Below are 23,873 nucleotides of genomic sequence, written 5' to 3' on the forward strand. Positions count from 1 at the left end.
TAAGTTAACTCGATTGAGACATTAATGATAATTGTAGGACTGGTGTGTATTTAGTCCCTGAAAACCGTCATAATAGTCAGCATCTCCTCGTGAGAGAGTCCCCAACAGTGGTTTCACCCAGAGAGTACACACCTGGCTTGCTGGCTTTGGCTGGGCCTGGAAAGCAATCCAACCTCTTCAAAAACTTCCATAAAAGCTTCAATTTTTATTCATTTACTGAATTATTATTATTAATTAATTATCTCGTCAGCTTCAGCTTCCTCTTCTTCTTCTTCTTCTTCTTCTTCTTCTTCCTTACAGGGTAAGCCAACCAAATCTCTCTATGTCTCATTCCTCTTTTTTATTTTCTGTTTGGTGATTTACGTAGACAAGTCAAACTCCCTTATGTTTCTTTCTTCCGAATCTGTCAATTAGGGTTTTTCCTTTTCAAATTTCACTAAACGGCGTCGATTTGTGCGAATTGTTATAGCTATCGATATCAAGCACTTCACTGCTTAAGTGTTGCTCTTTGATTCTTGCATGGAGATATATGCGCGTGCGCGCGTGCTTTGTAGCGTAAAGCTTTTTAATTTTTATTTTTTGGGAGCTTTAACAGGTTGAAGAAAGAGAAAAGATGTGGACTAATGTATTCAAAATTGTATGTATTTTTCTCTTCTTTTTTACTTCAGTTCTGTTACTATTTATTTATTTATTATTGAATACTTTATTGTCTAGTCGTAGTTAGCTAATGAATTCTTTGTTATTATAGTGGTATAAACATTGTTGGTGATGCGGTTGTTCGGAATTTATGCGAGGATGAGTGATTGAATTTGAAGTTTATTTAGGGAAATGCTGGGGTTGATGTTATTGAAGATTTGTGTGTTAGTTTATGTATTGGACTTTCGACTTTGATTGTTTGCTGTAGGTTGTTTTTTTTTAAGCGTATAGTATGATCAGATTGAGGATTTAAAGTTTCTGACAGAACTAACTGAAAAGTCATGTGGCATTGTATTTAGTACGGATTTGTGTCGGTCGTGGTGTATTATTCTCTTAGTTTAAAAGGAAACTGCTTTGCATGAAAGGATTGCTGAATATGGAGTTGGCTATTAAGATCGTGGTGGTGTTTGGTTAATGGGTGTTAGGTTTTGTGGTGGATGTTAAATTTTACTGGTTTAGCGACCGGTTTAGGAAGGTAGAATTATGTTCTTCGGGATGTGATTTTTTTTCTGGTTAGTGATCAAGAGGGATTTTGTCAAGAGAGAAAAATGCGATGCAAGGTGGAAAATGAGGCATCCTTTTGGAGATTAAAAAACTTAACAACGTAAAACAAGAATTGCATGTCCACTAAAGATACTCCTGTAATGATGCACGAGGCGGAGTGTTAAAGTGATGCCAACCAAACCTTTTTATCTATAAGCAAGCGCTGGTACTCAAAGATCCAAAATTAAACTCCATTCAAATATGCTAAACCTTTGCGCCTATCAAGCAATTCCAAAGTATCTTACTTCACTCAACTCTCTCAAAATCCTCTTCATGCATTAATAACAACTCTTCTCGGTTAGTGGGACAAACTTAATGCTTTTTGGAGATGAAAAATACCCTACCTAGCTATTCTACAGCTTCATGCCACAGAGTAGTGCAAGAGAATAGATTCTCCATTTTCCCTTCTGCTCTTAACTTTGCGTCGATTCTTTTATGGAAGGCTCATTTTCCCTAAATGGTAGTAAAATATCAGAAAATCTTGGCACATGTTTGGCTAACAACTATTTTAAAGTGGCTTTTTTGTTCTTATTGGTTTCGATCTTTGTTATTGCTTTTCTTTTTAGCTGTGGTCACATTTTCTCTTACATGTAATGTTCTTATTCATATAAGATTTTTATTCTGCCTGAATGCCTGATGAAGTTTCCCACAGTATTTGAGTTCCATAATATAACACCTTGAACTGAATATTTAGTTTTTATGCATGTCATCTTTGAGTCTTTTATTAATATCTATCATACTTTTGCTCCATTTCTCTTTTTTTTAACTTTATCAACCATTTCTACAGGCTGGTCTTCATCATATATCATGGTTCCAGTTTCTCCCAAATGAATCTGATTTGAACTCTTTACCTGATAAGAGGCAAGAATCATTTGCATCCCTTATCATTGCCTGTGATTTGAACTCAAGGCCATCTAAAATATTGGGAATCGTACTCACAGTTATGTGCTTAAAAATCACCAATAGATTTTTTTTATGGTGGACAGTGTGAAGGTAGAGCAGAAAGATGTTGCTACATGTCTCGTGATTTTGGCTCATTTGCAGTTGCAGAAAGAGGGATTTCTAAGCACTTGGACCAATTCCTTTGTTGGACCTTGGGATCCATCACAAGGTCTACATAATCCTGGTAAGAATTACAATCTGTGGTCATCTACCAACCACGTGGTCCTTACTCCCATGTAGGAAGGAGAAGAACAAATAAATGAATTTGATCGTGTGATCATGCATGGGATATGCTGTGTTCGAGTTCTGACCATGTTGACTGCATAACTGTTTAACAGATGAGAAAATAAAGCTCTGGCTTTTTCTTCCTGGACGTTATTCATCTGTTGTTGATAAGGCTCAAGCTGCAGTGTCTAGATTAAGAGGTAAAATTTGTTTTTGAGTCTCTGCTACTGCTGTTCCTATTTTTTTTTTCTGAAATTCATATTTTATGATTCTGGTAGATTATGAATGTCTGCTATCTTCTTTACCCAATTGTTCTTTCTCCCTCTTTGTTGTTTGCTTTTTGCAACATTTTTATGGAATTTGCACTAATGGTGTATAATTAAATTGTTATGTCTTATTCCTATGTATCTTTCTTTTGTAGTTGTTGCATCTGGAATTTGGGTGGCTCCTGGGGACTCTGAAGAGGTTGCAGCAGCCCTTTCTCAATCTTTGAGGAATTACATAGAGAGGTAAACTTATCCTACTTTTCCCATTCATCATATTTTCTCTTTGAATTATTTTAACTAAAATTATTGATATTTACAGAGCATTGGCCAGGCATTCATACATGCGGTTTGGAGATGTGTTTTTAAAGTACCATCCATCTCAAAGTGAAGGACTTTCCAGGTCGAACATAATTATTTCTTGATTACTTGTAATGATATTATAATGTTGACAATTTTCATCACCAAAATCATGATATCAAACAATGATTTTATGGCTTCTGCATTCTTTTGGTCCTTGATGTTTCTGTTTCCTAATAGTCATTCATTTTCAATCCAGTTCTTGACCAAGTAAAAAGCTGTAATATTGTGTTACACAGTCGAACTTATGTTTCTTTTTGATAACATAATTTGCTTGTATTCAGTAGTTTTTTTTTTGGTGGGTGTTTTGCAGTAAAGGACAGCCCACAGTTGAGTTCATCTTTTCTGCCTCTGAAGAGACGATCTTTGTGCACGTGATAATATCTGCAAAGTTGGTGAAATTTCATAGTTTGTTTCTAGTTATGATTATTGCATCAATAACTTTCCCTAATGTACGTGTTTAAATAACCTGTCTTTATTTGTTTTCAGGCATATCCGAGCACTTTCAAATGGTGATGTGGAAAGAGTGTTAAAACATTCTTCTACAAATTCCAGTTATAGGCTTCCAGGTTGGTGAATGTTATATGTTGGGATTTCTTAGGAATGATCTCATCACATATTTTACAAGAATATTAGGACTTCTCGAATTCACAAACCCCCCCCCCCCTCTCTATTGTTTAGGATTTGAGCTTTAAGCTGCATTTTTTCCGCATTATGTTGTAGTCTCTTTGAATTTACCCTTGTTTCAGGGATACACTCGAGGGTTTTGCTAGTTAACATGAGTATAATAACATAAGAAACACCCCCATCTAGTTGTGTTTTTCAATCTTGAATCATAGCTTCTGGATGGTGTCAGAATCTGGACATCTATGAAAAAGAGTGTCTTAACATGTGGATGTGTTTTGAGAAACATAAAAGAAAAAATGTTTTGTCTGAGTTTGAACTTGAATGACTATTTATGATTGTTATAAGACAAGGTTATCACTGGAAGAAAATGTAAATAAAAATAAGGTGCAATTGACTCTGACTCAAGCTGATATCACTTTTCATTGTAGAGTGTAGAGAAGGTAGTTTGTTGATGCATGAGCATATTGGTACATTGGATGCCCATTTCAGCATTCAAGCAAACTTTGTTCTTTGTATTCGGGGTTGCGCCACATGGTCAACTAAAAATATCTTTGCCATATTACTGGGCAATATCTTTTCTCGAATTCTAGAGAGCAACATGTATTTGCAAATATATGGTTCTGATTTGTCTGGGCATTTGTTTATCCAGCATTTCTACATTTGCTTAACCTGTAAAATGTTCCACATCCCACAAACCGCCTACCATTGGTGGTGGCAAGGTCGATCCATGGACTGTTTTTTCACTTTCTTTATGAATAGCTGGATTGCTTGTCATGTGACAATGACAATTATGCGTGTATTTTCTGTATCAGGATCTCTAATTTGTGTTTTATGTTTTCATCTTGTAGTGATTGCTTCTCCTCATGGAATTCGTGGTTCGCTGACAGGATGTTGTCCAAGTGATCTTGTCAAGCAAGTGTATTTGAGGTAGTTTTTTTGTAGAAATCTGTATGTTCACAGTTCTTTTTCTTTTGGAGTTCGGGTTAATATTTTCCATTGCCAACTTATGCTTTCCTCAACAGCTCTGGCAAGTTTAGGACATTAAATGGATATATTGACCTGCCATATCATGTTTCTCAAGGACCTGGCTGTCAGCTGAGGGGGCAAAATTGCTATGTTGAAATTACACTAGGCTGCCCAAGGTCTGATAGTGACAAGGCATTGCAAACAAACTCACAGTCAACTAAGAATTCATCCAAGAATTATATTGCAGAGTCTATTGCAGCAAGGAGAGGTGATCAGAAGGTATCGCCAGATCACTTATCAGCTCATGAGAAAGCATTTATTTATCCTGCTGAAGCAGTTGTTGTTCCAGTCTTACAAAAATCTTTTGCTAGGTCTTCTTTGAAAAGGTAAATTGAATTCTGTGCTAATTATTTTCTAGGTTTGGAGGGAGGGTTATACTTTTCAAGGTTCTGGGTATACTTTTTTATTCACTAGTTTCAGAGTTGGGATGATCAATAAGCTTATTTCTCTTTGTTCATAAATATTGTTATATGTGGCTTAAGCTAACATCGGTTTTGTACTTGCAGATTTTGGCTGCAAAACTGGATAGGGCCATCACTGCCTGGTTCATCATTCTTTATGCATTGGTTAGTTATGCTCATGCTTTTCGAATGAAAATTGCTGATATTACTTGAGAAATTATGCTGTTAAAGATCTCAATTTTTTAGTAAGCTTATAAATCTAGTCCATCACATGCTTTATCTAATTATCCATGTACTCAGGTATTTTTAGTCATGCATGTGCCACCTTAGCTTGTGTTTGCCATGCTTTCAAATCACGGTCCCAGTGACACCATGACTATCTTGGCCACCTTCGTTGTGCATCATTAGCAACTTTTAGCAAATTTTTAGTAACACAAGTATTTTAATATTGTGTCTTAATGAACACGAGCAACACTTTGACTGTTTACATATCATAAAAAATGCTATTTGCCTTGATGTCATAAAATATCCATCTACAAAACATTCCTTTTATTGAGGTATTTACCTCAAATCTTCAAAAAAAGATAGTTGGATCTTGAATATTGAAGCAAATGTTTGGAGTTTAATGCTTGATCTAGGTGAAAATGATGGGGGGAAAATGAAATTGAACTGTTGGTAGACTTTTTTTAAAACTGTTAGCAGTCGCCAACAGTATGTAATTTCTGGTTGTCATCTGAGAAAACACCGTTATAACAGTGAAAAACAGTAACGGGAAGTGAAAATCCCATTATGTACAAAACAGTCATTAACTAAATTTCATGTTGCTTGTTTGAAGGTTGTTTGAGGTTGGAAATGTGAATGAGAAATTGTTCTAAACTTACTGTAGTGGTGGGAAATGGTTATGGTAATTCCCATGGAAGCAAATTCCCTTTGGCAAAAGGTGATTAGGTTTAATATGGTTTAGTAGAACAAGCAAGACTTGGATAGATACTGCCTATCTCATATTATGGACTGAGCACACCATTATTCTTAAGTTCTTGTCATCAATGTGAATAATCTTTAAAAAATTATATTGTCTTCTCATTTTTTCTTTTAGTTTTGCATGTACTTTCTTTTGAATTTCTCTGCTTCAATAACTGATAAAATAGTTTTGGAAAAGAAAAGAAAACTCACAGGAATTATGGGGCAGAGGGAGTATGCATGAGATCTTTTAATGGTCATGCTAAGTGTCATAATTAACTATCAATGTTGAGAGTTGGTCTTGAATCTTCATTTTGGCTCTTGCATTTTTCTTCTTTCTTCAGTGGTGGTGATACAGATTTTCTGGAAGGATCTTGGATTGAATCTAATGGAGTACGTATGCAGCACGGATATAACAGCAGTAGCAATAGTAATAGTAGCAGCATCAGCTCCATAAGCAGCGGCTCTAGTGACAGTGATTACAAGATGACCACTGGTGAGCTTGAGGCTGATGCTGATTCATTGTCATGCAGACAATCTGGTTTATCTTCCAATGATCAGATGGAAAATGATGGCCTCAAATTGGTACTCCATTTTATCCACATTCATAGTTTTGACTCTTACAATCCTTGAATTATTCATTATCTGTAGACAAGGATACCAATGTTTGAGCTGAAGATGGAGATGGTGCTGTAGACACTAAAGTTTACGAAAGTCTAAATATAATGACATGCTCACAAGGGACAAGCATCTTTTGCCTTTTTTTTGAGTTTATCCAAGGGACAAGCATCTTTTACCTTTTTTGAGTTTATCTTGGTGGCTTGAATTTTTAAAATAAGTGTGCATACACTAGATGGAATGGTATATGATCGTGAGGAATGTCGCTAGAAGATCCATTAAAGTGACCCTATGTAGTTTGGGATCGAGACTTTCTTGTTACATAAACTAGATAGAATAAACAATTTAGAATATAGAAATCTTGTAGAAGCCTCAAGTACTAGACTTTGTTGGCCTAATATCTTACAACATAATGCTTTTTAGTAACTCTTATATGGCAATCATTTATTGTAGAGAAAGAGCCACTACATAGATCAGTGTATTCTTTACATTGCTGAATTTAGCAAAGTAGATTAATTGTCAGTTCATGTTAGAAACTGTCCAGCAGGCATACTGTAAGCAGGAATGTATTGGTACACACGTGCACATATACAGCAATCCAGCAAAATTATACTTATTGCAAACTACTAGTCATTCTGATCGCAAAATCCTTGATTCTTGATCTTATTCTTCTTTTGTGATTTCCAAAAGGGATGTCTAGGACCTTTATGGTACTTGAGCAATCCTAATAATCCATGATTCTGCCTAAATGCATGTCTGCCCAATGTCAAACCAGTTCCAAAGTGATAAGAGACTAGGGAAGACTAGACATGTTACTGCTGTTATGTTGCCTGTGGCCTCTAGCAGGGATTTCTGTATGATTTATACTGTTTTGATTAATATTAAAGACTTCCATTCCTAAAGGTCCCCTGAATATGATCTAGGTGTGAACATTTGATATTGTTGCCTCATTTCCCCCTACAACTAAACTATAAATTACCTGAACCGAGGGTTCTTAGTGCAATTCCATGGTCTGCTTGCTAGATTGCTCTTATAATTGACTCTCATGTGATCTCCTCTTGTACAATATACGTTCTTGACTGAGTTTTATCCTGCAAAGAAGGAATGTAAAGGTAAAGAAGCCAGCTTCTTTTTGTTGACTATAACTGCACTTAATGACTCCTCACCGGAAGTTCTTGGTGATTATGTTCATTTCATTCATAGATGCCCCATCAATATGATCTAGGTATGAGCCTTTGATGCTGTTGCTTTACAATTTTTATTATGTAGGATGAGTTTCTTTTTCATGATTTTCTGGACTTAGTTCAAATGGGTTGTCATTTATTAAGGGATACTGGAAAATTGTCTTTATGGATGATGAATGGGAACAGCGCTTGAACCTGTCTTTGTATATGTTCATTTTAGGCATTTTGTGGGATTCAGACTGATGACTTTGCTGGTATTTCTTATGCAGGGTTCTAAGCGTCCTAGAACAGGGATGACTGAGCCATTTGGTCAAGCGGGCATGGTTAAAAATGTTCACATGCAAGATTTTGGTTCAGTAGAAGTTAATGATTCAGCTATCACAGGAATTGCAAATGAGCAGATTGGATCTCGTTGGGATTGGGACGATGACAGAGGTGCGGGCATGGATATCCAAGCTCTTCTCTCTGAATTTGGTGATTTTGGGGACTTCTTTGAGAATGATGATCTGCCTTTTGGAGAGGTAATCTCCTATACAACTGCAAGCGTAACACAGTGCACGATATGGGAGATACTCATTTGTATGCATGCTTGTGCTAGTGCATGCAGATTTTGATTGTTTATTTGATGAAAAGGAATGTATAAGATTTGCATATTTGTCAATGGGAAAACATTCTGTGACATGGGAAAATTTGACACTCGATAATTATTATTATTATTATTTTTTCTTTATGAACCTGGAAGACATCTCTTTCATCTGATAGACCCTGATGTAGAAACTCTCATCAATTGCGGAATAGCACTAGAATCTAGATGTTTTGTTGATGTTTCTTAACAATTGTTTCCCCTTAGGAGCTTGGAAGGTCTATAATTGCTTTATAGTCTTTTTATAATTAAACAAAATTAAGTTTTAAGTTTTTCCCTTTGTTTTGTGAAGCCTCCTGGAACAGCAGAGTCACAGGCTCTTATGTTTTCTGGTCCTGATTGTGGTGAAGTTGCTAACAGTCCTATTGGGGTAATGGATGTTGTGGATCAGATGCTTCCGCCAGTAGCTTTTCCATCATTTGAAAGTTTTAATCCGTCTCCTGCAGTAGTCATAGATGAAAGTGCCAGCAAAAGCCAAGAAGACACACATGGTACTCTGGCATTAATTCCAGTGAACTGCACTCCATCATCTTCTTCAGGCGAGTTTGATCATTTAATCAAAGCCGAAGCTTTGATGACCTTTGCCCCAGAATATGGGGCAGTTGAAACCCCTACAAGCGAATTCTCCTCGTCGATTTTCAGGAGTCCATATTGTCCAAAATCTCGCCAAGTGGAGAGCTCAAATTCGAGTTCAAATAATTATGCATATGGTGCAACACCGCCATCTTCTCCTTGCTTTGAAGGATCAAATGAGAAAACTGGCATACAGGTGAATCTGAAAACAGGTCCTGGAAGGAATGACACAAAGAAATATTACACTCTTGTGGAAGGTGGGAAAGTACCACTTGATAGAAGAACATTAACATCTAATGAAAGCCGTCCTACAAGTGAGGCGATGATGCCATCTCCATTATTGAATTCTAATTCATCAAATACTGTCAAATCTGCCCAGAGGAAAATGAATGATGGCACACTAGGAGCAGAAAGTTTCTTATTTTCTATGAAGACTGTTCTGGCAACTGAAGTAGAATGCATTATGTTTCAAGCTTCCATGTGTAGAATGCGACACACACTGTTGTCTCCTGGTAACCCTACATCTGTAAATTTGCATAGGTTAAGTGGAAGCACTGGTTTGAATCAGGTGCATGGTGATGCAAGTACCATGACAGACAACATATCTGGCAGGCATGAAGTGAAGAAAAAAGAATCTATACCAGTTAGAATAGCTGGGGATCTGGATGGTGGAGTACTAGATGGGCATCTTCATTCACCTGTAGGTGTTTGGCGCTCTGTTGGAGTTCCTAAATTAACAAAACATACTAGTTCATCGAATATTGAAGTTAGTGTGTCCTTGCCACACCATTCATTCAGCGAGGAAGGAGTGCTCTCATATAGGCAAAGGCAGCAGCCACTGCAGGAGCTTTTGGATGGCATGGCATTGCTTGTCCAACAAGCTACTTCATTTGTTGATGTGGCTCTGGATGCTGATTGTGGTGATGGTCCTTATGGTTGGCTTGCATTACAAGAACATTGGAGGCGTGGATTTTCTTGCGGGCCTTCCATGATCCATGCAGGTTGTGGAGGGACTTTGGCTTCTTGTCATTTTCTGGACATTGCTGGCGTGGAACTAGTAGACCCACTTTCTGCTGATGTAAGCATTTGTTTTTCATGAGTACGATTTATTGTGGGATAATATTCAAACTTAACATAATTCTGCATCTATGCATCTTTACTGTATTGTGATGGGAACCTCTTCCTCTTCCTCAGATTCATTCTTCTGCAGTGACCACCTTGCTGCAGTCTGAAATCAAAATAGCCTTAAAATCTGCTTTTGGGAATTTGGAAGGTCCTTTATGTGTCACTGATTGGTGCAAAGGCCACATTCAGTCAGGTGATGGAGCAACCACATGCGATGGATCCTCTGGGGAGTCCACTTTAAGCGAATGCAAAGATTCAAGTACTGTGACACTGTCTGTTGGAGAACCAATGAGCCCAGCCCTCTCTTCAGCTGCTGGATCATCTTCCCTCAAAGGTATGGTAATGCTGTGTTCACATGCACATCCAGGTGCATGTTGGGTTCTTGAATTTACGGTTACTTTACAGTTTCTCAATTGCTGCAGCATCCAGCACACCAGATGGAGCTAAAGTGGATGAGACATCCCAAAGGAAATCAAATCAAGAAATAGAGCCAGAGCTACTTCCCAGGATAAAGCCAACGGCTTTTGTTCTTCCTTTGCCTGCAATTCTTGTTGGGTATGTATCATAATTGGTTTTGTTTTCATGTCAACAGTTGATAAATTAAGAAAGAAATTTAACGTATGTAGATGAGCATTGCATTTTCTCTTTTGTGGTGAATGCAAAGCTGATTGCTAAGAAAATGCACAAGACATCTAGAGAATGCACTTTATTCAAAAATCAGATCTAGGAAAGAATATGTGGATCTCAAAACTTTTTGAGTTCATCAAATTGCATGTTGTTTTTCTCTGGCTGGTTGGTCTATGGATCTGTGTATCAAACAAATCAGAGAATTTGTTGCAATGTTTGTAACACTTTATACAGAGTTTTTAAGAGGATATCCTGCAGATCTCATTGCTATTTATAACTTCAGAGACTTCCAGACATAATGTTACTTGCTCTTTTTGTGTAGATAACTCAAGTAGACCAAGCCTTACCCCCATTATTTGATAACTCTATAATTTCAGTTTTTCCGTTACCTTTATTATTTGGTATCATTGTGTATGAAATGTGCAAATGAATTGTTTATGAAATAGGTACCAGGACGATTGGCTTAAGACATCGGCAAGCTCTTTACAACTCTGGGAAAAGGCTCCTTTGGAACCATATGCTTCACCAAAACCAGTAAGATCCTGGAAACCAGTGCCTTCTTTGGATACTCTTGCTGTCTGTTTTGCATCCCTGTTTTGTTTGTTTCTTGATGAGATTTTTTGTTGTGTCCATTTTTTATGATACTGAAGCTTTATTGTTCGTTAACTTTTGCAGATAACTTATTGTGTTGTATGTCCAGACATTGATCCCCTTACTTCTGCAGCTGCAGATTTTTTCCAACAACTTGGAACTGGTGAGTGTGATTTTATATTCTTGCCCTGGTAATGTGTCTATAAAACTGTGGTCATGTTCAAAAAATTTACCCAACCATTCCAATTTTAGGGAAAGGATCCTACATACTTTTCTCTTGGAGGAAAAAAGTAATTTCTAGGTTTTGTTCAAGATTTGCTAACAACCAGATGAGTATTGTGCTGGATAAAATTCTGTGATCCCAGTCTTTTAGGGAAGTGATTTTTCTTTTGTTTAAGAATTCCTAGCCCTGAGGGGAAAAAGCCTCTGCTATTGACTTATTCATTTCACTCATGTTTCTATTTTTAATTTGTAAAGCGCATTCTTCATGAAATTTTCCTAGGCTAATCAATGTGTGTGCAATCATGTGTTTTTCGCATGCATGTGCTGTTTGAGTAATCTATTTGAGTTCTATGGCTCCATGTCATTATGTAAATTGGTTCAGTCTTATGAATGCTTTTTCATCTTTCAGTCTATGAAACGTGCAAACTGGGAACTCATTCACCTCAGAGTTTGGGAAACCAAATGGAGATGGATGCAGGGAAATCTTTGTCTTCTGGTTTTGTACTACTTGATTGCCCTCAGTCAATGAAGATAGAAAGCAGTAATGCTTCCCTTGTGGGATCGATAAGCGATTATTTTCTCTCGCTCTCCAATGGTTGGGACCTGGCAAGCTATCTTAAGTCTCTTTCGAAGGCTGTCAAGGCTTTGAAAATTGGTCCATCCTTATCAACAAACCCAAAAGAAGGCAATAGCAGCCCTTGTATGGTAAGTAGCGAGTTCTATTTTCCTTAAATGAAGAACGTAGTTTGAGTTTTTTTCTCCAACTGGTTTGCTTCTTGTATCCCAAAATGGCATTAGTATTGTGGCGTTTTTTTCTTTCACTTTTATCCACCACTATTAATGACATGTTCTCCATGTTTAATGGATGATATCAGTATCTTTTGATTTTGATTTTACTTGTGAACTCTGTTATATTTGGGAATTACTTCTTAAAATCATTTTCTTTATGTGCTTGCGGGTAATCTGGATGAGTTTGTTGTTGCTATCTGCTAGTTTTGAATTCCAGAATCTGTTGAACTCAATCCATGCTGTGTAGTGTTTATGCTGTGCTCTTGTTTCTTGAGCAGGCAATGATATATTTTTTTTAGCGACCAAAGTTTGCATGCCTGCATCTTGTGTCAAGCATATAACGTTGTATTAGTTTATTGTTGTGTAACTGAATACATCTGTGATGATTCTTGGTATCTAGGTTATCTATGTAGTGTGCCCCTTTCCTGAACCTGCTGCAGTTCTACAAACTGTCATTGAATCCTCTGTTTCTATTGGGTCAATCATTCCCCCAGCAAATAGAGAGAGGAGGTCTATGTTGCTGGCTCAGGTTGGCAAAGCATTAAGCAGCTTGGCAGCTGTGGATGAAGCGTCAGCATCAAATGTTCTAGTACTTTCTGGGTTTAGCATTCCTAAATTGGTATTGCAAATTGTGACAGTTGATGCCATTTTTAGGGTCACTAGTCCAGCTCTTAATGAGCTCATCATTCTTAAGGAGACTGCTTTCACTGTATACAATAAGGCCCGGCGAATTTCAAAAGGCTCTTCAAATGATGTTCAGCCATCAACATCAAGTAGATCTCATTTAACACAAATGAGTTCTGTTCCAGCAATGTGGAATTCGTTACCAAGAGAGACCGACATTGATTCTAGATTGAGATCTGGCACTTGGGATAACTCCTGGCAAACAGCAAGGGCTGGAGGCTCGACCTGTGATCCAAACCGAAATGGAGATTTTTCTCTTCAAGATGAGATCCGCTACATGTTTGAACCACTTTTTATTCTTTCAGAGCCCGGATCTCTGGACCACGCAGTTGCACCTACAATTATTGGTAATATGGTCTCTGAATCTTCAAAACTGCAATCTGATGATACTGGTGGAAGCTTCATGCAAAGTGCAAGCTCAGCAGGGAGTGTGGATTCTGGATCTAGCTCACAACATGATGGATCTGAGCCCGATGGCTATGGATCTAGTTATCAAAAGACTCTTCCAAGCCTGCATTGCTGCTATGGATGGACAGAGGACTGGCGTTGGCTTGTTTGCATCTGGACAGATGCAAGAGGAGAATTGCTTGACAGCCATATATTCCCTTTTGGTGGAATTAGTAGTCGCCAGGATACAAAAGGTTTGCAATGCCTTTTTGTACAAGTTTTGCAGCAAGGATGTCAGATACTTCAGGCTTGCTCCTCTCCTGACACTGGTGGTGTAAAGCCTAGAGATTTTGTGATTACTCGAATTGGAAACTTCTTTGAGCTTGAGTACATAGGTATACAAGTTTCTTTCATGAAAGTCCTCCATTGTTCTCTGTTTGATGTTACAATCAATTGCCTTGTCATGTCTAAGGTTTTCCTGTCTGCTGTCATTATTTAGATTGGCTGCTTCACAACTATTTTATTGTTTATGTGCAACAAGTAAATGGTTTATGAATTCAGTTTAAATAAAAGAAGATGTCTTCCATTGTGATTCTCTTACCAATTACCAGTAACGGAAGTTTTGCTGCAGTCTTGGGGTGCCTTTATATGGTTTAGTGTGTTTGGAACCTTTTGCTAAGTTGCCAGTAATTTATCAGTTGCCTGCAACTATTACCCATTTAGCCTGTGGATTGAAGGATTTTTGGTGTTGTGATTATGACTTTTGACCTCTATTTTTGTTCTATTCTTTTGGCATTAACTTTGTTATTTCTCTTCTACTGTGTGATTAAACAGAGTGGCAGAAAGCCATTTATTCAGTTGGGGGTTCTGAGGTGAAGAAATGGCCACTGCAACTACGGCGATCCATGCCTGATGGGATGGCTGGAAGCGCTAATGGGGCTTCCTTGCAGCAACAGGAGATGGGTTTAATTCAAGAAAGAACCTTGCCTTCCTCACCTAGTCCGTTGTATAGCCCTCACTCAAAAGCATCTGGCTATATGAAGGGTGGTTTGGGGCAAACTTCTTCAAGAAAACAGCTTATGGGTGGGCACGCAGCAGTTGACAACTCAAGGGGGATGCTTCAGTGGATGCAGAGCATCAGTTTTGTCACAATTTCAATTGACCATTCTTTACATCTATTGCTTCAGGCTGATACACCATCTCCTGGTAAGTTGATGTTCTCTCCTCCACTCTCATTCTTTATTTCCCCTCAGTGCATTCATATTAAAAACATTTGATACTCTTGTTAAAGAAAGGTCACATTCTTCATCTATTGTTCGCTGCACCTGGTTTTCTGTGGTGATGCCACAGTAGCTACGTTTTACCACCAGTCTCATTTTCTTGGATGTAGATGGACTGTAACCTTGGCATAGACTTGGTATCCTTTTGGGAAATCTTTCAAATGACTTCAGACAATATTGTTATGTTGGTGTGATGATGAAGATACACAACAATAAACATATTAAAAGCACACGTTATGTTGCCACTTTGCTCACTCATTGGGCATGGTTTTCCTTTCCTGGACATGCATGTACAATTAACACAAGCAAGCATACTTTGTAACCTTTAGGAACATGTGAAATAGTTTTGGTGTGGCCTGTTTAGAGGAGTTGGAAATATTTTGGCACATAAGATCATATCCATGTAATCAGGTTTATGTTGAGATTTCTTGGAACATCGTTTCCTCCACTAATTAGGGTTGGAGTTCATAACTTTATTGCCTTGAGTTCTAATAGCAAAAGTTGTGTAGGAGGAAGTGGCAGTGGTGTTGGGACGTCAATGTATCTGGAAGGTATCACTCCTGTAAAGTCTCTCGGTTCAACATCAGCATCTTACATTTTAATTCCATCACCCAGCATGCGCTTCCTTCCGTCAACACCCCTGCAGCACCCCACATGCCTCACTGCTGAATCCCCACCACTTGCACATCTCCTTCATAGTAAGGGATCTGCAATTCCGCTCTCCACTGGTTTCGTGGTTTCAAAGGCTGTACCTTCCGTGAGGAGAGATTATAAGAGCAATTCAAGAGAAGAATGGCCTTCTGTTCTTTCTGTGAGTCTCATTGATTATTATGGAGGCAATAATATGACCCAAGATAAAATGTTTCGAAGGATTATGAAGCAAGGGGGACGGACTTTAGGTGTAGATGGTAAAGATTTTGAAATCAGGACCCAGGTAATTCTTGAGAGTGTCGCAGCAGAACTTCAAGCCCTATCATGGATGACTGTGAGCCCAGCATATTTGGAGCGACGAACCGCACTTCCATTTCATTGTGACATGGTTTTAAGACTCAGAAGACTGCTTCATTTTGCTGATAAAGAGCTCTCTTCACAGCCTGGTCGGTCACAGGTATAAGACACAAGCAACAATGACCTGCCCCCTGCGTTGTTGCTCCTATGTACAATAAACTGTAACGTGTAAATGTAACTGTAGCCTGCTGATGCATAGCCCTCCTTTTTGAAGTCCTAGAAAGAAATGAAATGTTTGGGAAGAAATAGTTAGATCTAACAGATATAGGTTTTGACAGCAGGTGCCAAAAATGTAAATGAATAGGCAGTTCATTGTTTCTCTAGGCACAACATGTTTGTAGATTTTGTTGATGTGAAACATAACCACCACCCTTGTAATAGATGCCCTTTTTATTTATCTCACATTTCAAATTTCTTTATCGATTTTTGCCTCTGAGATGGAAGTTTTTCTTCGTTTATGTGCATGTGCACGTATAGCACTTTCTGAAAAAAATTTCATTATAGTTGATTGGTTATTGGAGCAGATTCAAGAATACAGAGAGTGAAAGGTTGTCAAGTTATCAAGTTGTGTTTGGTTAGTGTATAAGAATAAATAAGATGGATAAAGAATGTATAGAAAGACAGAGACACAAAAATAAATATTTATAGGATAACTTTGAAGTAAATTCTTATCTTTTCAAAACAAGAAATGCAAATGAGACATGTATAGAATGTTACAACTATCTTGTTTTTTCTATCCCAGAACACAAGAAAATAAAATAAAGAGGAACACGATGGCATGAGCAGCTACGATCAGCGTTGGTGAACTCTTTATCCTTGGAGGTCTGTCTGCTATCTTGGTTTGAATCCAATAAAAAACAACGAAACACAAATTTTTAGTGCAGATATGGAAGAAAACCTGACCAGATCAGGATTTTATTTCAATGCCTGAAAACTGGCGTGAAAATACCTGATGATTAAACCAAATGGATTCTCAACAAGCCAAAAAGTAAGAAAAGAAAGGACATGGATGGCACTAAATGCTAGAAACCCATGTTTTTTTATGCAAAGTCTTAGCGTCCAGACAAAGCTGACCCCAACCCACCACTTCTGCCTGGTGACCACTGCATTTGGTCACTTTCACAGGCCTCGTGTGCATAGCACATATGATGTGAGATTCCACATGTCACCTTTGCAAGCTTTCTATTCTCATCTTCTCATTAATTAATAGATGATCAGTGAGTTAATCAAAATTAATGACAAATCTCCGTAGCTATCAAACTACTTCTTCTTCTTTTTTTGAGTTCTAATTTGGATAGTTATTAAACGCGGTTCAGGGTTGATCCGGTTAAGGGATCGGATCCCGAGTTTTATGGGTCAACCCGGATCAATTCGGGTCAACCCGGATTAACCCAGAAAAATTAAAAAAAATTAAAATTTTAATATTTAATATAAAAAATCCATATAAATATAGATTATACATATTATGAAGTTTAAAAGAATATTTTAAAAAGTTTTTTTTATCCTACATTGAAAAAACATAACTTCTTCCTTGAAAACATAGAGTACATATACTAATAGGTTTCAAATCCCACATTAAAAAAACATAACTTTTTTCATGGGAACATGGAGTATATATATATATGAAAGGGCTTTAAATCCCACGTTGAAAAGATACTATATTATCATTTTAAGTTGAAGTATTTAAACCAAAAGATTTTTTTATCCCACATCGAAAAAACATGATTTTTTTCTTGGGAACATAGAGTATATATATTAATGGGTTTCAAATCCCACATCGAAAAAACATAACTTTTTTCATGGGAACATAGAGTATATATATGAAAGGGCTTCAAATCCCACATTGAAAAGATACTATATTATCTTTTTAAGTTGAAGTATTTAAACCAAAAGGTTTTTTATCCCACATTGAAAAAACATGACTTTTTTCTTGGGAACATAGAGTATATATACCAATGGGTTTCAAATTTCACATTTGAAAAAAAAAATCAGGTCTTGTCCGGGTTCACCCGGGTAGCCCGAGTCCCGGGTTGCCCGAATTTGGCCGGGCTGTTGCCACAGCCGGTTTTTTACTAAATTCAGACCGGTCCAGCCACCGGGTCGACCGGGTTCGTGATCGACCTGCCGGGCCGAGCCGAGTTTAATGACAGTGCTAATTTGGTTATCCTTGTGTTTAATTGGGCTGCAGGTGCTTGGATGCCACCTTACTAAACAATGTATTAGCAAGCATAATTCTCTATGATTAAGGCCACTAGTTAGGCCAAGAAAGCTTAATATAAAATGGATTCCTTTTAAACAAAAACTGCTGTACAAGGGGCTGCAATCTTACATTCTATGTCCCAACAAGCATGTGCCATTTGTTAACATGTTCACATCATCAACTGGTCTTAACTCCTACCCTGGCTGCTCACCCATAATTCTAATAATATTGATTCATAAAATGTCCAAAGTCTAACAATTCATTACATTGTTGGTGTGGTTTAGGGATTGGATGGCCCAAAGAGTGATTTTGTTTAAAAAAAATAATAAAAATTAGAGGTGAAATCGAAGGGGAACACTAGGATGGCAAAGTTTAATGACAATGGAACCTTTTTGTGACAGAATTTGAGTGCTCTTTCCATTAACCACAGTTCTTCCATCAACGACCATGGCCTGCCCTTGTTAGTAAAATTAGTACTAGGTTTCTTTTAACACGAAGCAGGATTTTGATGGCATGTCATTGTAGGGCATCCTTAAAGTTTGGTGACCATCACTTTAGCGGTGGTATTAGTTCAAGAGAACAAAGGAAGAATCAGGTGTCACTATCAAATGGAAAAATATCATCTTGTGTGGCTATGGCACATCAGGGCAGTAGGCACTATTTTTCAAGCCGTTCAGCATTCCGAATGGGGGTGTGCCGGCCAAGTTTTGAGATACATTTGGCCCATAGAATCAGAGCATCACTAATGCTTGAGATTAGGGTTTGGTTTTCCCATTAAAAAAAGGGGAAGTTTGATTTGATTTTGGAAGCCTCATGCTTCATTTCAATGGGTCGGTGCTTCATTAGCATTGGTTTTTTCATGGAAATGCTTTTACCAGATTCGTGTAGCAATACAATTCCTAAAACTTCTAGGCTTCCATTTCATTGCCAGGCCATTTGATTCTGGACCATATTTCTTCACATGTCAGGAAATAGTAACCACTTTTTTACCTTCACATGGTAGGCCAATGCCATGCCTTCAAATTCAATGGCCTGGCCATTGTGCCTAACACAATCATAATTGGAGGCCCCATCAACTACTGTATACAATCATCACCTTCACCAATCACCACATAAACTCCGATGGAATCTGCCAAACTACAGCTCATTACCATCCTTCCAGCAAAAGCTTTCAACCTGGTCCTTCACTTGTTTAACAAGAATCTATTCTCAGTGACCCTTCTAAACCTCAACGAGAGAATTTGTTATGAGGTGATCAAATGGTTAAGGACATCGATTATTCTCATAAAAAAAAAACATCAAATTCATAAACAAAGAGCAAGACTTTTTTTATAAAAAAAAAAGGTGAGAAAGGATTTATTACTAGAGAAAATCACAAATACAAGTGAGAGAAGCTCAAGCCAGAGTAAGATACATGAATAAATGAAAAGGAATTATACAAGAAAATACAACACAAGTGCCATCAAAAGATATCGATCACACCCCAAGTACATCAATACATAAAATAAATACAAAAAAGAAAGGGAGAAATCCCAACCCATTTCCTCTCCTTCTTTCTTGTGTCACTCCCATATTGTAAGCATGAAAGATCCAACATTACAAAAGACTATGGAAAAGTGATCCTAAGGGGAGAAAGAAAGAAAAATGGGAAGGGAAAGAAATGAGAGAAACCATGCTATAACACCTAATAAGTTGGCTCAAAAGAGCAACCCGAAAGCAAGAGCAACAAGAGATGCCAAGAACGTGGGAACAAAGATAGTGGCATCAGATGTTGGGCTTGGTGCTGGTGCATCGGCAGCTGCAGCCTTTTGCATGGTTGAGAAGGCCATCAAGACCACCATCAACACAACAAAGATCTTCATTTTCATTGCCTCCATTTTCTTGATCAACAGATATAGAAAGAAAGAAGAAAGGCTCTACAAATCCCTCTTTGAAAAGGGTTTTCTTTAGAGAGAAATTGTAGAGAGGCAAGGCAACAAGCAAAGCAAGCACAAAAACAATGGAGACAATGAATTGTAGGAATGTGGATGGTGGGTATATATAAAGGGGTAAAGAGGAAGGTGAGTGAGAACAGGGTGGCGAAGACAGGGTTGCCATACTGCTGTCCAATGGTCTTTTGTGGCTCCACCATCTTTCCTCTACCTACCATTAGAATTTTCCCCTTTTTTTTCTTTACACTATTTTAAGGATTTTAAAACTAGAATTTTTTTGTTGGGTTGTGAATTATTTCAACTACTTTGTGGAAATGTATGTACATTGGTTGTTTGGAAGCATGTCATGTGCTTGCTAGAATGGTTTTAATCATTGCATGGTCTTAAATCATTGTTTTTTTAGTTATAGATGGGGGAAAGGTTAAGAAAATTGCTATACAATAGAGCATTGATTGGAAGTATTTGATTCCTAGAAAGGGGAAAAAATGAAAAGAAGAGGGTAAAATTAAGATAAATTTACAAAAGATACAACCCAAATAATTAATTAGTTTATATTTAATTGAAGAGTATTGTTTTTTTAAAAAAATTATCATAGTTGTTTTTGCACTTGAAACTATTTCAGGGTGTATTTGGCTTATTTGGCTTGAAAAAAAAATCAAATTAATGTTTTTTTTAGTATTTTATGATAATTTTGATATGTTGATGTCAAAAATAAAAAAATCTAAAAATATTATTTTAATATATTTTCTATTAAAAAAATATTTTTAAAAAAGCATACTCCACCACAATATCAAATGTACAAAGTTAATGTTTGGCATTGTAGCAGTAATTACTTTTCAATGTGTTTTTTTCTTGAAAATGCATCAAAATAATATATATATTTTTTATTATTTTTAGTATCAGCATATCAAAATAATTCAAAAAAATTTAAAAATTTAATTTAAAATTAAAAAAATAATATTTTTTTAAAACATGCTACCACCGCAAAAACAAACATTGTTATGAACATGTCTAGGTTGTCAAGTTTTGACAAATACAATAATTAAGTTTCAAGTTTAAGCACCAATTGTCTAGAAAAATTAGTTCAAATTCTAAGTTGTTGGGTGAAATATCCCTTCTCTTTGCGTCTTTGTATATATTACCATTTTTATTTATACGTATTACAATTGAAACTGATTTATTATTCCAAAAAAATCTATTTTCATGAAAAAATAAAATATATTATGATCCCGCTTTGCATGTTAAGAATGAACTATTTAAAATAAAAACTAAAAAACATAATTTCCTAACATTTTTTTTATCAAAAAATAAATAATTTGTCCTCATACATTAGGACCATTTTGGAAGCTATTGGAAATTATATGCAATTGAGAGCCCAATAGACAGTATAACAACAACAACAATACTTAATTACGACAAATATATATGAAGGGAAATAAAAGATATTGAATGAAAAGTATATAATTTTTGTTTTCAAAATTATTAATCACGACTCCGTCTAGGACATGTATTATACGTTAAAAGGGTTAACTTAGGTTAATTGATGAATCCAAAACAATATATATCGAGGTGCAAGTCTATTAAATTTAAATTTAACCAAGTTAATTCTAGTTTAATTTTAAAATCTATCTAGATCTTGGATTAACAGGCCATCAGATTTACCCGTGGGCTAATAAAGGCTTAACAAGACTGCTATATTTTCTATCTTTTTTTTTTCAAAAGAACAATGAATGTAATTAGTTTGAGTTGATTTCATTTTCATTATCCCGTGCCATGCCCACCAGGAATGATGATAGCAAGTTGTTCTTGTTCAAATGAGTGGAATTGAGGAAATTCATGTGTCAGATTCAACTTTGGAAAAAGCCAAACACTAAAGAAGTTTCTGCTTAAATTCCAAATAGAAAAGGATATCTTAACTGTTATGATATGTGTACATCAATTTATATATATGAGGTTGAGAAAAAACGAGGGAATGCTTCAAATATGCACCAACTTCTTGCCTAACTTGCAGGTACTTTGTCAAGATCAATGCCTCCTTATTACACATCTTGACAGCTCCTTCTTCGTGTTTTGTTACCTTTAATCGCCCGGAACAGGTCGATTTGTATGATAAAATTCAAACAACTGGAAATAATAACGTGAGGAGTATGGAACATCAAGCTGTAAAGCGAGGTTGACTACACGGTGCAAACTGCGTTCGAAATAAAAAAGCACAAAAAAAGATGTTTCTAAATGTAAAACGTAGTTTGCATCGCTCGCCTGGCCATACAAAACCTCTAGTCTTCAAGGATCTTTGGTTGCAACCATGATGTTACAGGTTCAAACTTGAGAACAATAATTCTCTAGCTAGATGTATGGCTGTAGTACTTTAGGTTACGTTTGGTCCTGCAATGCAAGAGATCAATGGCATGCTTTGTAGTTATAACTATATATAGTTTTTATAACCATCTTAGAGATCGACTCGAAATTAATAAAGCTTAATTAATTGGGTGTTAATGAATTTCTTTCCAAGCTTGGGCTCGTTGATGCGACCTAAATTCGAAGGAGATGGAATCATGGATGCTATTAATATACTACAAGCTGTTAGCCCCAACCTCGGAATCAACAAATAGGTGGCTGGCTGGCTGGCTGGCTGGCCACCCTAAAGAGAAAGCAACAAAGAACCAGTCAAGTGGATTAATGTCGACAGTGTGTGATTGTCAATTCCAGCATGGAGCTCATGATTCATCGTCGACATCATCGAAGCTAGGCGTGGGTGGTCACATAACCTCTCGGTGTATTGCTTTCCAAACCAACCTGTTCGTTTTCAAATTTTAAAAGACTCAAGAAACCAATCAAAGTAGTGCGCACTGGAGCAAGAGTAACGTTACGATGGTGAGACCCTTTTCTGCTTTTAAATCAATGAGAAGCAATGCCAAAAGACCTTTTCCTTTTCCTTTTCCTTTTCCTTTTCCTTTTCCTTCATCGTAGATAGGAAGGGTTCTGGTAATTCCCACCATCAATACCTGTTTGGTATTCCAGTGTAACCTAACAATAAAAGTTAGCTCGGTCGATCCGATTAAAACAAAATAAAACTCGGTTTGAGGAGCTTTATAATTATGCTTGAAATATATAGAGGATTTAAACCCGTGAATTTCATCACAAGTTAAAACCCTATGCATGAATCACACTTCACTTTCTAATTTTCTTTCTCTACTACGGTAATGTAAAGAATGGGCATCATCTGTGTCTTGAAATTAAGGTGGTGGTTGTTAGAGCAAGGCAGGTCACCCAATATTAGACTCGATGGGCTCCTTTGAAAGAAGGAAAGTGATCTAATTGCGCAAACAATAATTATTAGTCGAAGACTTCTGAACAGCCCACTTTAATTAACTTCTCCCGAACGAAAAGAGAGCTTCTGATCAAACTCTAAGAATCAATATATATATATATATATATATATATATATATATATATATAGAATAAGTTACAGTCTGAGCTTTCAAGTAACCATTGTGAGGAATAAAATGAAGTGAATGATGATGAGTGCTCATCTGCTGTTCATGCACTTTCTCCCCACAACCTTCAATGACAATATTTCACTTCAATCAGCCGGGCAGTAGGAAATTTAAACAAAACTCTCAAACGCGTGGTGAAATCATTATAACAATAGATGCAGTTTACTGTAGATTGTTATAGCTTGATGGAAAAGTTGGAAGGTTACGAGGGTATTTTGATCTTTTTATATTAATTTAATGGTCATTAAAAGATTGAATATAGGTATTTTGGTATTTTTGCATTGATTTATTTATTATTTTCAGATTTAATATTTATTTTTAATATTAAATTCTGAAAAGTTGTTAGTGCATGTTTTTCACGCGCCAGCACGTTGGTGGCGTCCTTGCTCTTTCTTTTAATATTAATAGATGATTATTAAATGTTTGGATAAACCTTTTGATTTACACTTATAATTTATATTATGTAAAAAA

The 23,873-nt window shown here is 36.7% G+C and overlaps 2 protein-coding genes across 2 annotated transcripts; one reads left to right on the forward strand and one right to left on the reverse strand.

Moving 5' to 3' along the window:
* The first annotated feature begins 95 nt into the window (after positions 1–95).
* LOC133699068 (mediator of RNA polymerase II transcription subunit 13-like) lies at positions 96–16,193 on the forward strand. Its single transcript, XM_062122237.1, has 23 exons — positions 96–301; positions 596–637; positions 2,027–2,100; positions 2,226–2,365; positions 2,520–2,606; positions 2,828–2,915; positions 2,992–3,072; positions 3,343–3,420; positions 3,519–3,598; positions 4,505–4,583; positions 4,679–5,008; positions 5,189–5,248; positions 6,388–6,628; positions 8,115–8,366; positions 8,781–10,139; positions 10,256–10,520; positions 10,609–10,741; positions 11,260–11,347; positions 11,489–11,567; positions 12,036–12,331; positions 12,816–13,881; positions 14,321–14,692; positions 15,276–16,193. Exons 2-23 carry the CDS (start codon positions 614–616, stop codon positions 15,878–15,880), a joined length of 5,877 nt encoding a protein of 1,958 aa, XP_061978221.1. The 5' UTR covers positions 96–301; positions 596–613; the 3' UTR covers positions 15,881–16,193.
* Positions 16,194–19,359: 3,166 nt separating this feature from the next.
* Positions 19,360–19,999, reverse strand: LOC133683481 (arabinogalactan protein 13). The gene has a single exon (XM_062106776.1). The coding sequence runs from the start codon at positions 19,849–19,851 to the stop codon at positions 19,672–19,674; it is 180 nt and encodes a 59-aa protein (XP_061962760.1). The 5' UTR covers positions 19,852–19,999; the 3' UTR covers positions 19,360–19,671.
* Between the last annotated feature and the right edge of the window lie 3,874 nt (positions 20,000–23,873).

The sequence above is a fragment of the Populus nigra genome, chromosome 1 (assembly GCF_951802175.1).
Source record: "Populus nigra chromosome 1, ddPopNigr1.1, whole genome shotgun sequence".
Classification (NCBI taxonomy): domain Eukaryota; kingdom Viridiplantae; phylum Streptophyta; class Magnoliopsida; order Malpighiales; family Salicaceae; genus Populus; species Populus nigra.

Excerpts from the sequence above, each read along its gene's own strand:
- LOC133683481 (XM_062106776.1), bottom strand. The coding sequence starts at position 19,851 with ATGGAGGCAATGAAAATGAAGATCTTTGTTGTGTTGATGGTGGTCTTG.
- LOC133699068 (XM_062122237.1), top strand. The coding sequence starts at position 614 with ATGTGGACTAATGTATTCAAAATT. Across the intron at positions 4,584-4,678 it reads GTCAAGCAAGTGTATTTGAG|CTCTGGCAAGTTTAGGACAT; the intron begins GTAGTTTTTTTG and ends TTTCCTCAACAG. Across the intron at positions 11,348-11,488 it reads CATATGCTTCACCAAAACCA|ATAACTTATTGTGTTGTATG; the intron begins GTAAGATCCTGG and ends TAACTTTTGCAG.